Source organism: Leptidea sinapis, chromosome 31 (assembly GCF_905404315.1).
Source record: "Leptidea sinapis chromosome 31, ilLepSina1.1, whole genome shotgun sequence".
Classification (NCBI taxonomy): Eukaryota; Metazoa; Arthropoda; class Insecta; order Lepidoptera; family Pieridae; genus Leptidea; species Leptidea sinapis.
Genome location: NC_066295.1, coordinates 9403075 through 9416540, shown reverse-complemented (window position 1 = coordinate 9416540; position 13466 = coordinate 9403075). Strand labels below are relative to the sequence as shown.

Genomic DNA, 13466 nt, shown 5'->3' with positions numbered 1-13466 from the left:
AAAGTCTAAGTACTCTCTATAGATCTCAGCCTAAGTGTAGAAAGTACACTTTGTAAGTATCCGATTACGATAATAATTCTCCGACCAAATACAGAATATGCTAAGTGAAATTGTCGGCGCTGGTTAAGATGGTAAACAAACACAGCAAAAACTATTAGCTTTATAGAAAAAAAAGTGTGTGTGTACTCATGTATGTACGCAAGAAGTTATACTTCTTTGGCCTAACAGAGCAAAAATCCTTAAAATTATTTATTCCTCGTGCTATTCTACGTTTGTCGAAAGAACAATATTGTAAAAATCTTGCAACGATGGCTTTGACAAATAATTATTATTAAATAATAAATAACGAATACGGCTGTTCGGGCTTGAACCCTTTGCCTATCCTAAGAAGAATCCTGGACGAAGAAACCATAAAAAAAATAACGAATGCCGCAAACGTCAGAAGATTTCACTCTCATATATTTTTCATAACGCGCGTAAAGAAGTATTACTTCAAAAAAGTTTTTGTTAGTGGGCAATGAGACCAGGCAAGGGATTGAGTGTTTTTATTATATTACTAGCTGACCCGGCAAACGTTGTATTGCCGATATTAAAATCGCGATACAAAAGTAACTGTTTATCGTAGATGGGAATTTGTATGTATTTTAATGCTGTCTCATAATCAAACAAATTAAAAAAAAATGTCAAAAAAATTAAAAAAAAATCGTGTGGACGACCCATAACATTTAGGGGGATGAAAAATAGATGTTGTCCGATTCTCAGACCTACCCAATATCCACTCAAAATTTCATGAGAATCTGCCAAGCCGTTTCGGTGGAGTTCAAAGTTTAACACCATGACACGAGAATTTTATATATTAGTTAATGTGAGGATGAGAAAAAGCTCAAAATATATTAATATGTTTTGAATTATGAATTTAATTCCGTGACTGTATAATGTTTTAGCTATGAGTCAAGTCAGCTGTGCCGCGGTTTCATCAGCGAAAATTTTTATTTAAATACCTTATCTGGTTAGTGAACAATAAGTTAATTATAATATATATAACACCTTGCTATTTCAACAGAAAAGTATTGCAAAACAATTATGGCGACGATGTTTATTAATTTTTATATTACCTATTCCAATTCACGTAAGATGTCATACCTTTTTGTTTTTATTAGAGTATAGCCCCTGTTACTCAATGGTAATTAGGTATACCATTCCATAAAAATGGTGATATGTGTGAGTTCCACTAAGAAAACTTTTTATCGAAAGAAGGGCACATTCATATTTATTCATTTATTAAAGCTGTAATCGTCATTGAATTAGAGTATTGATCGGAACGCTGGGAAGGGTATGAGGTCTCGATTGAACGGACAAAATACTGGAACAGATATGGTTGCCACTTGCCAGTGGCCCATTTTTATTAAAATAATTTTCGTCTTAGCTTTTGAACTATCTGATTTGAGGTTAGAAACATTGTTTTATTAATTCCTCTATACTTACATATTATTATTACCTTTTCATAAGAGTGGTATCGTTATAACCGGAGACCCAAACTCTTTCATCTGTAATTTTACCCCCCCACTCACTTTACACAACAACAAACGATGCCTACTAGATTTTTTCTTTCCCCTAATTTTTTTTTCTTAGCTGAGCAGTTTAACATATTATTATTATGATAGGAGACGTAGGATAAATTGCGTTGTTTCTTCTGTATGAAATATTCATTTTGGGTACGACGATGAATAATAAATTATCTATATTTAATATTCCTAATGATATTACTAATGTATTCGAATAATACATTTTTACTATGTTTTATGCACACAATAGTGTTTTAATTGTATTATGTATAAACAATTTTGAACTACCTTCGTACCTAGCTTCATCAGTAATATGGATAAACACACTGTACTGCTTAATATTGGAAATATGTATAATATTCATATAAGTATAGAATGCATTAAATTTATATACAGTAGGTTTATTGTATTGAATAATGTGTAATTACACATTACATATGCAATTGCATAAAAGTAGATAATTAGGTATAATATTACGCTTCTATCAGAAATGTCGTAAAAGGTCAGCGTGTCTGAACTGTGAGTGGGAATTTAATCAGACTTAATCAAACTCGTATTGGGGACAAAGCAGGGTAAGCTTACGGTACGATGCGTCATCAACACCCCCAAACCAACCCCTTAGCTACCAACCCACACCCCTGTTACGACCACTATCGATCCAAACTGCGAAAGCCATGCGCAGATTCCGCCCTTTCATGTAATAAATTTTCGCTTATTTCAAACTATGCTATTATGATCATATCAAAAGTCTTATCGTTTATAAACAGACGAGATAAATCACGGATATTTTAATAACTTGATTATTTTTCACTATTCGGTCATCGTATTGATCGAGTACGACTCATTTTTATTAAATTACTGAAATCAGTAAAAAATTGTGTTAAAAACTTACTGGCATTCATTCATTATTTCTTCTTGAGAACGAACTTGCACTGGCGCCAGCTTTTCCACACTTTCTTCATAGTTACCGAAGCACTTTGTAATTTTCTCATCGAATGTATTCACCAAATCTTCGAGCGATCCAGAAAAAGTCTCCGTAAAATTATCCCCCTCACAATTTTGCATATTGTCCTGTTTACACTTCACCTGTTTTGGTTCGTCATTATCGTTTATTTTGTTGGAGTCTGTTTTCATTCTGACCATTTCACTTTTGAGCTTGTTGATATTATTAAGACGTATTTCGTTCCCATTCATATTTTTCTGGGGATAATCAGATGTTGAATAGCAGTCGTCTGCTTCTTCGATTTGAGCAAGAGGCGCCTCGAATTCGAGCTCAGCCATCCTGCCTAATGCTTCGCGCATGACCGTACGTCCGCCTACGCTGCTCGCGGCGCGAAAACTGATAACTAGTGCTGCCAGTTGCGTAAATGAAACACCAATTAAATACATTATGTGGGGATGCCATTGCCAAGCATCAAAATACTACATTTATTACTCGTGATTACATATTTTGAGGTATGATTTAAACAAAATTATACCATAGCCTTATTTTTTATACTATATATAATATTATTACCAAGATATAGATATATATAGATAATATCAATAATTCTTGTGATAATTGATTTACAAATTACTTAACTGGCACGGACTTCTTTGCGTTGTGTTTATTTATATGTAAGTATATTTATTTATTTATAAATTGCGTTACATGTGAATTAGTTAATAAACAAATCATGAAAGTACATATTTATTTATCACAATATGCACCTCGCAATAGTAGAGTGGCAGACACTCAAATTTTTTTTTTCACACAGTATAATTCATTTAATGGAACTGTTACTTTTTAGGAGCTTATGCATTAATTAATATTTGTTTCGGCTTTTTTAAGTATTCCGATAGCTTATTATAAATTTTAATTGACATTTGCTATGGATTTGAACTATTTAATGTTTTAAAGATTTAGTTTGAAAAGTATTATAAATTTTAATTTTTAATTGATATTGGTTAAGGACTTGAATTGTGTAATGTTTTAAAGATTTTACTCAGTTTGAAAATTATTATAGACATTGGTTAAGGAGTTGAACTGTATTATGTTTTACCACCGTTATCAATAACCTATCTATCTATAGTTAAACTAAGGAGGTTAACTTACTAGAGGTAGACAAATCTATCCTTTTACGCTTATTTACATTTCAATAACCTATCGACATAAAGCATTGGACTATAACAGCTATATTGGACATAACTATGGACAGATAAGATCTTGTCATTAAACGGTGACAGCAATGTATCACGTTATTGTAAGCGGCCGTTAAAGATTTAGTTTGAAAATTATTATAAATTATAATTGACGTTGGTTAAGGACTTAACTGTGTAATGTTCTAAAGATTTAGTTTGAAAAAGATTATTTTTATGGCGAGCTCTGTTGCACCGGGGTGGATCTATGATTTTGGTGTTAACGAGTTTGATGTTGTTTTTACTTATTTTTTTGATTACCTATGTGATTTGAAATTGTCATTACAATCAATATTAATACCCAGCAAAGAAAATAACATATTCTAATTTTGTTTGATTAAAATAATGATTAAAATTTAAACTATTTTTTTTAATATTACGTTATTCTATTATGTATATAACTAGGGAAAAAATATAAATGTGTTACTAGCAGCAACCATTTGTCAGTAGGACTCAAAATGGCGAACCGAAAATAGGGGTCTGCGCATAGCAACGTAATAATATTGATTTTTATAACTGGATATCGCAAATTTTCCAAATAAATGTGCATAATATTATACGAACAACATTACTAGGAATGCATAAATGTCGTTTTTACATACGAATTTTTAAATGCACTCGACCCACTGAGCTACAAAAAAAGAGAGACTTTTAAGAAATTTCAATTATTGAGAAGATATTATAAACACGTTAATGATATTACACGGTAAGACACGGTAATAAAAATTATCATTGAAGTGATTGAGAAGGTAAAAAAAACGGAAAACTGGAATAACTGTTTGAAAATACAAGAAGAAACTGGTTCTAGCATCGATGTGATGATGGTCCCTTATAAAGGGACGAGAGCAGGCAGTACATAAAAAGTAAACCGAAGAAATGGAAATACAAAATATTTATCCGAGCAAGAGTATCTGGAACAGTTTACGACTTCTTAGTATATGGTGGAAAAGATACGTTTCGGTACCATTCTTTTAACGATGAAGAAGAAAGTTTGGGTCATGGTGCCAAAGTCGTTTTGGGTTTGACCAAATCAGTTTCTGAGCCTGCATGCAATGTTCTATGTGTTGAAAATTTTTTCACTTCTGTTGAATTATTGAAAAATATAAAACACAAAACGGTATTTTCTCTTTGGGAACCATCAGACAAAATCGAATGAGAGAAGCCCAAGAAAAACTCCCAAATTAATCTTAGTTAAGACTAGATTATACTATAGACATTTTTTTTGTTATTTTCTTGATATAGGTACGTTGTTAAGTTGATTGTTTTGAACAATTTAATAATGTTGATTTCGTGGAAGAAAACATAGCTTATGTAATTTTTTATTTCATGAATATGCATGTAATTAGATATCTTAGCTACCATTACACCATTGATTGTTAAATAACAGTGAAACTACTATAGTTTTAGTTAAAAATATTTTTTTAAGCTATTGCATAGCTTCTATCGCGGGCCTTGAGCGTGGAGACTGAATCCAGAAATTCCGTAACGAAAATAACCTAACACCCCACATACTACATGTATATAGATATTTCGCCATTATCATTATAGTTGCCGTTGAGCAGCGGTTATGACGTGTGCTTTTTGTGCAGGAGGTCCCATGTTCGAGCCTGGGGTACATATAGATTTTTTTTAATTTCTTTATTTTTTTTATCACGTTTTTTTAAATTTTATTGTTATTTACATTTCTCCGAATCCAAATTTGGACGAGGTAGAGCATTTTATTCATCGCACTTTACTGGAGTACACAGAAGAAGGGTCGAAAATACTTGGTACAAATGGGAATAAATTTCCACTTAGTTTGGCTGGCGATTTCAACATAAACTTCGCTGATAAAAAATCAGAGCGGTTGACAACTTTTCTTTCGAAAATATTGGATTTGAAAATGAATCCACAAGAATCCACAAAAAAATATGGGACCACCATTGACGCGGTATTTTCCAGATATTTAGAAGATATCAAGTCTGAATCTTATGTTTCTTATTTCAGTTACTATAAACCTATAGTTTCAATGATAATAATATTCCTGAATAACCTACCTGTATTGTAAGATAATAAAAATACTTTGAACAATGCTTACTTCTCATTTATTTAATAAAAGAAAACAAATTGTTTTCTTATCGGTCTTTATGTATTTATACGTATTTTTTTATCGTAAATAAGCGTGACCTAGAGTGTCTACACTTTCTTCTTATTATGTCAAACTTTACTACGCGTAAATACGTATAAATAAGTATTTTTTTAACTCAGCTAGCGCAGCGGGAGGACGTATTGCTTTGAGCGAACTCTACGTAAAAAACTAGAATATACTTTGACTGCCACAACTTGGTCCGATGAGTATTTATTTTGTTTTCAGAACATTTTATTGATACTTATTAAAAAAATTATTATTATTTGTGATTTTTAACCTACTTCAAAAAAGGAGATTCTGTATTCGATTCCGTTTGTATGCATAGAATAATAACGTTTAGAACGATAGTTTCATTCACAGAACAGAAAAAACTAGTAGAAGAGGCATAATGTCATTTTACTATGAAAACCGATGTCGCTAAACTCACACATTTATCTATTAAATATGTAATACACACACTTAATTCCGGCTTTATGATAGGCCTAAATTCACAATCACAAAAAGACATAACTACAAATATATTAACAACAATTTCGAACTTAATACAATTACGCTAATCTCATATTCTTATAGTGATTATGACAACCTCAGAACTTTTTCTTAATAAAAGGCCTTTCCTGTAAAAAATTCGCTAATGAATTAGTAAATGAGAGGTGTTCGTATTTCATGTATGACAAAGATAATAAGAAAATAAAGACCGTTATTGTTTTATTAAACGTTGCGTAACTTACATATTATCCATTCTATTGCTACTGGTTATAGACTCCAGATTATGTCTTTTATGCAGTATGCACACACATTTCTAAACTATAATATTCAATATTTTCCGCCTTTTTTGGATGATATCTGAGTGCCAAAATTATAGTCCGGCTAACGAAAACTAAACCTAGCAAAAACACTTTATATGGTATTACCAACTAAAGTAGGAATAAATAATTTTAATACTTTTCCAATTTTTTTTGATAATTCCTTACCGGTAATAATAATAATAACTCTTCGATACAATCTTGTGCATTTTGAAGTCCCATATTATAAGTATACTCCGGAGCCAGTTCTGGAAAACAGCCGTGCCAAGCTCTACTGGGACCGATCTATCATCACGGACAGAACTACCATTGCTAATAAGCCTGATATTGTGTTGGTAGATCGGTTAGAGCGTCGGGCATTTATTGTTGATATCACCGTTCCGTGTGATGATAACCTTGTGAAAGCTGAAATTTACAAATTGTCGAAGTACCTAGACTTAGCACACGAGGTTACTGACATGTGGGATGTTGATTCAACAATAATTGTCCCAATAGTCGTTTCCGTTAACTGTCTTATAGCAAAGAGCCTCCACCATCATCTCAAGAGGCTCTCACTTAATAACTGGATAAAGGGTCAGTTACAGAAAGCAGCTGTTTTGGGAACGGCACGAATCGTGCGGAAGTTCCTCAGTCTGTCGCCCTAATCACTGGCGGAATTGTCGTGAACCAACGCCGCTGGGACTCTATTTTTTATATTTATATTTGTAATATTGTTTTTTTATAAATACACTGGCCTGCAAAAGTAAGTATCACACTTTTCAAATTAATTTTTTTCTTAACTATAGAAGGTAGAGATTTAAGATTAAAAACGTTTTGTTGCAAATTTTATAGGCCTTAATTCTTAGAAACTAAAATTATACATTAGTAACATTTTTAACTTAAAAAAGATAAAACAATGAAAATAGACATTTTTAGTTTAGTGTAAAAAAATCAACTAAAATGTATTACATGTTATTTAATTTTTAATAACTGGTATTGCCTCCTCGAGCTCTGATTACAGCTTCGAGCCGGTTTGGCATACTCAACACTAGGTTTCGGAGCCGATGTTGGGGAATATTCTCCAATTCTTCTACCAGGGCCTGCTTTAGTGCCCTGACTAGCCTCCCAAGCTCATCCCAGGCGTGTTCAATCGGGTTGAGATCAGGACTTCTTGATGGCCAAGCCATCACGCTGATACCGACCTCCTGAATATATGAGCCGTGTGTGGCCGGGCATTATCATGCATCAGCATCGATCCATCACCCATATTTGCTAAATACGGCCCTGCATACTCATTGAGAATCTCTTGAGCATATTTTTGCCCAGTGAGGGTGCCATTTTCTATGGCTACTAGCTCTGTGCGACCTTCTGAAGATATGCCAGCCCACACATGTACACTGCATCCACCGTATTGGACTCTTTCTGAGATGCAGGCTTGAAGGTATCGCTCACCAGGTCGCCTGTAAACACTTCGCCTTTCATCAGAAGTGTAAAGGGAGAATCGAGACTCATCTGCAAACAAAATTCTTGACCATTCTTCTTCATCCCACTGCATGTGTTCACGGGCGTATCGTAGTCTCGCTACTTGATGCTGTCTCTCGAGTTTTGGGCCACTCGCTGGTCTTCAGGGTTTCAAATTTGCTTCAGCAAGTCTTCTTCTCACTGTACTGTCACTAATGTAGTCCCTCCGGGTCTGAAGTAGCTGTTGGTGGACTTCAACTGCATTTTGGTGGTGATTTCTTAACACAGTGGAAACAATATAACGATCTTCTCGGGCACTGGTACACCTGGGTCTGCCATTACAAGGTCTCCTCAGATGGTTTCCAGTCTCTTCGTACCTTCGCTTTACCTTCTGGACCGTTCGTACCGTCACACCCACCATTCTTGCAGTGCGACGCATACTGATGCCTAGTTCCAGAAAAGCCATGATCCTAGCACATTCTTTAACTGAAAGAGGCATTATAAATAAATGTTATGTAATTTTTAGCATAAATTTTTAAAAAAGACCCATCGATCTTGAAAAAAATTTAAAACAGAAAGAAAAATGTGAATGCTAAAATTGTAATTCGGAAACGTTCACTTTGAAAAAGGAATGGTTTTGTTTTTGAAGTTTTTTTTCAGCCAAATCTTAAAAGAAGGTAACCGACTGTAAAGTTTTTATGTACAAAATTAAATTCTCTTTGGAGTCCTTTTTATTTCGAAAGTATATCTTGTGAACTAAAACGTTATCGCAATTTTAAAAGTGTGATACTTACTTTTGAAGGCCAGTGAATATAATATAAATGTAGAAAATAAGATGAAATTTTAATAGTAATGCTTACTTAAACATACATAAATACAATTAAACGTTCATGACTCGGAAACAAACATCCATATTCATCATATAAACGTTTGCACCTACCGGGATTCGAACCCGGGACCTCTAGCTTAGCAGGTAAGGTCGCTAACCACTCGGCTATATAGGTCGTCAATATTATAAAAATAAAATAAAATTAAATAGAATAAAATAAAAATAAAAAGCCTTTTTATTTGCTCCTATGAACTAAGTAACATTTTGTTTAGTGGATTAGTAATTATAATGAAATAAAGTAATTTTTATTAGTATTTATTAGTTAAGGTAATATTTATTTGATTTCTTTCATAGGAACTCCTCCTCGAAGGAGGAAGGGTGAAGGCCTCCTCCAGGTTGTGCCATTTATCTCTATCTTGTGCCAATCCGAGCCAGTGTTTGCCTGCGGTCTTGCGTATGTCATGCGTTTGAGCGGACGACCTGTTTGCGCTTTCTACTTCCTGGTCCTTTCCACTCTGTGACCACTTTCCACCATCCTCAAGTCTCGCTATATGACTGGCCCACTTCCATTTTAGTCTTCTGATATGTTGTATAGCATCTCTAACTTTGGTACGTTTCCGCCTTTCTTCATTTCTGATCCTGGGTTTAAGTTTTATTTCTAGGAGACTTCTCTCCATCGCTCTTTGGCATACCGACTGTCTATTTGCGTTAGCTTCTGTTAAAGACCAGGTCTGGCTACCATAGGTTAGTGTAGGTAGAATGATAGAGCCCATGAGTCTCCGTTTGAGAACAATAGGTAGCTTAGATTTAAGAAGATTTTTCAGGGACCAGTATCGTTTCCATGCCAGCGCCATTCGTCTATCTATTTCCTCCGAGTCAATCTCTCTAAACGAAACCAGTTTGCCTAAATATATGTACTCTTCAACGTACTCTATTACTTCGCCTTCGACGCTGAGAGTAGGTTTAGTATGGTTTGTAAATATTTTTGTTTTGTCAAAATTTATTTCGAGACCGACCTTCTCGCTGTGCTGATATAGTGCTGTCAGCATGTCTTGTAGGTCTCTAGCGGTATTACTTAGAAGAACCAGGTCGTCTGCGAATCTTAAATGGGTTAGCCTTTTATTTCTGATATTGATGCCTCCCTTTTCCAGTTTATATCGTGTATTATAATTAGTATTATTAGTCCTAATATTTGTTCTTCTCCTAATTTTAACGCTTCGTTTGTAATAAAGTCGGGTCCGGGGCTTTTGTTACTTTTTAGATCTCTAATAGATAACTGTATTTCTTTTCCAGTAAAATATTGTGGTTTCTCGTTTTCAGTTTGACGTTTTTTATATCCTGTAATAATTATTATTTCGTTTGTTTCTTGATTTTGTCTGTATAGGTGTTTGTAGAAATCAGTGGCCATTTGTACTAGATCTTTTCTATCTTCTGTAGTTGCTTGTAATGTTTTCAATTTCGGTATCCATGATTTATTATTATGCAATTTTTTATGAATTATTTTTATTCCACTAGTTTGCTCTATACGTTTCTCATATCGTTTTAACTTGTAATTGTCATAGTCATCCTGTATTGTTCTTGGTATTATTCTATATAATTCTTTTAACTCTATTTTTTCTTCTATTGATTTATCTGATTTTTGTTGTAGAGTGTGCCTTCTCGATATGAGTGACTTGATGTTATCGGATAATGTAAAGGTTTCTTTCGGTTTTGATACTTGTGATTCAATTATGCTTTCTGTTAATGATTTTTCTAATATATCATAGAGTTGTTGTATTGTTAATTTTTCTTTGTCGGTTGATTCATGTTTGTAAAGTTTCTCTTGCAAAATATTCTTATATCTTTTTTGCTCTCTTATTGACTGTAAATTTAGTCTTGGTTGTGTATATTTCTTTCTGTTTTTTCGTCTTTCATTTATTATTATTGTTTCTCTTAGTAATCTACGGTCAGAAGGGAACGCTAGTTTCCTTAGCACCTCTATATTTGTGAAGTAGTGTTTTTTGTTTGACAGGATGTAGTCAATTTCATTCTTAGTGAATCCATCTGGTGAAAGCCAGGTCCATCTTTGGTTTTCTTTCTTTTTGTACATTTTATTTAGTGTTGTCAACTCTTGGTTTATAGCGAATTATTCATTAGAGGCGCCTGATCCGTATCTTCCTATTACTGAACTAATTTGTACGGGTGAAATACCGATCTTCGCATTGAAATCTCCTATTATAATTATATTTTGCGTTGACTTTTCTTTTGCTCTACCTAAATCTTCATAAAATTTATCTATTTCTATTTCACTGGACTTCTCCATCGGGGCATAGCTTTGTATGATTGAAATTTGGGTACCTTCAAATTTTATGATCAAAACTGCGACTCTTTCCGATATTCCATAGAAACCAATTATATTTAATTTGTGATCTTTTTTTACTAAGAAGCCTACACCTCTGGGTCCTTCGGTCTCTCCATAGTGGTAAAATATGCACCAATTTAGTTCTTCAATTCTTAAACCTTTTCTCTTCACTTCGGACATTCCTATCACGTCCCATTTGACCCTTTCAAGGGCATATTCTAGCTGTAACATTCTATTTTCTTTTTTAAGTGATCTCACATTGTAAGTACATATGTAAATTTCTTGTTTAGTATTTGAAGCATGGTTTGTTGTAACAAATTTTTTTAGAGGTTTTATTCCTGGAGGATTGTTGTCATACTCTTCCTCGGTGACAAGCCGTGTTGGAAGACGGTCGTGAATATTATATATAGGTAATGATTTTGGTGTTTCTATATTATACAATAATTTATTAATAAAAATAATAAAAATTTATAATTACAATCAAAAGCTGATTCTAAAATTTCCATTGATTCGTCTGAGCTACTACTAGAACAGCAGGATAACATCCTGCACACTTACGATCAATGTTTCTAGCTCTTGTATTAATCCATCCCTCTTTTTGCCAGGAACTTAAACATGAAGAGTATGCTTTGTCATTCTCATGTTCTACGGTGAAAAATTCTTTTGGGGCTATACGTAGGTATGCGTTGTGGTTATAATGATAATCCTTATGCCAAACAACTTATAGGCATTTTTCGGAAATTATTGTGACACATGGAACTAAAATCGCCCAAATCATAAATTTGCGCGGCGGCCATCTTGGATTTCAAAAATGATGCCAAATTCGTTCTCTGCACCCTCGAGAAACTTGGATACGATATCCATATTTTTGAGATCATAATTTTGCGCGGCGGCCATCTTGGATTTAAAAAATGATGCTAAATTCGGTCTCTGCACCCTCGAGAACCTCGGATTTGATATCAATACTGTTGAAATCATAAATTTGCGCGGCGGCCATCTTGGACTTAAAAAAACAAAATGGCGCGTAACCGAAAATCGTGACGATTTGCTATAAAATTTCTCTCATACATCGAAAAAGAAGTTTCACTTCAAAAACAAACCGACGTATTGAGAACCACCTCCTTTTTTGAAGTCGCTTAAAAAGAGTGGCCTTTAATGTTTCCACTAGCTCAACTTTTTCCAATCATAATATGGTAAGTTCAGTAATTTAAAAGAAATATTTATAGCGACTATTCAAAGCGCTTAGCTTAAGCCTAATTTAATTTAGATTATTTGACTTTGAATACTTATAACATCATATTGTGGCGTCTTACATCCTCCTCTACAGCCTCCTTAAATATCTACCAATTAACACAAAAAACTATCCCAGCGGAGGAACTTGGGGTATTAAGTACTTTCACAGCTAACAGCATATTTTTTTAATGGCGTCTGTTTTTTTTACAAAATATTTTGCTGTTTTGACGAATGAATTAGCTTAAATTAGAAGTTGTGAAATGTGATTTTCTTGATATATATTTTTATAAGACGCTTTATTAACACCCTTTCACTGCACAGTTAGTAATTTTTCAATAAAATTTCGCGCACTGATTGTCCTAGAAGTTGACAGCGTGACACTGACGCGGCGGGAAACGTCGTGTGTCAATCACGTGGTCATTACAGACCACATTGAAACTGTTTCATTTCGCTTGGGCCTACTCACGTTCTAAGCGTTATTATTCTAAGGTCATAATGATATTTTATTTATTCCGGCCATTCCTGTGAAGCTGGGTTCAGCTTTTATTAGCCAGACTCTAGTTGCATATTCACTCGTTTCTATTGTTTTATAGCAATTCTGATATCTTTTACTCTTTGATCACAATATGTTTGATTGATAACGACAACTCATGAATTCAGGTCTTTTACATGGACGTAATAGTCCGTGATCTTTAGTTACTAGGTTGTTCAATTAAAAGAAATCGATTTTTATACACGAAGTAGGTACCTACTTTCAGCTAATATTAAACTTGAATAAGTGAATTGACCTCGGAGCAATTAAATTACAATGCCGAATTTACAAACCATTACAAACTTACATATATTCAATGAAACCTAATATTTTAAAAAAAATATATAAGTAAAAGTCGTAGATAGAGTATATAGTCTAAGGTAAAAGTACTCTGTGGTGCAAACTTCAAAATTA

General features: G+C 33.7%; 1 protein-coding gene across 1 annotated transcript in view; it reads right to left on the bottom strand.

Annotated features, from left to right (window-relative positions):
• LOC126974113 (fasciculation and elongation protein zeta-2-like) overlaps positions 1 to 2899 on the bottom strand; it is a 99627-nt gene extending 96728 nt beyond the window's left edge. The window contains exon 1 of the mRNA XM_050821531.1: positions 2458 to 2899. Coding sequence (XP_050677488.1) covers positions 2458 to 2867 — 410 coding nt within the window. The 5' untranslated portion in view covers positions 2868 to 2899. The remainder of the gene's footprint in view (positions 1 to 2457) is intronic.
• Positions 2900 to 13466: the final 10567 nt, after the last annotated feature.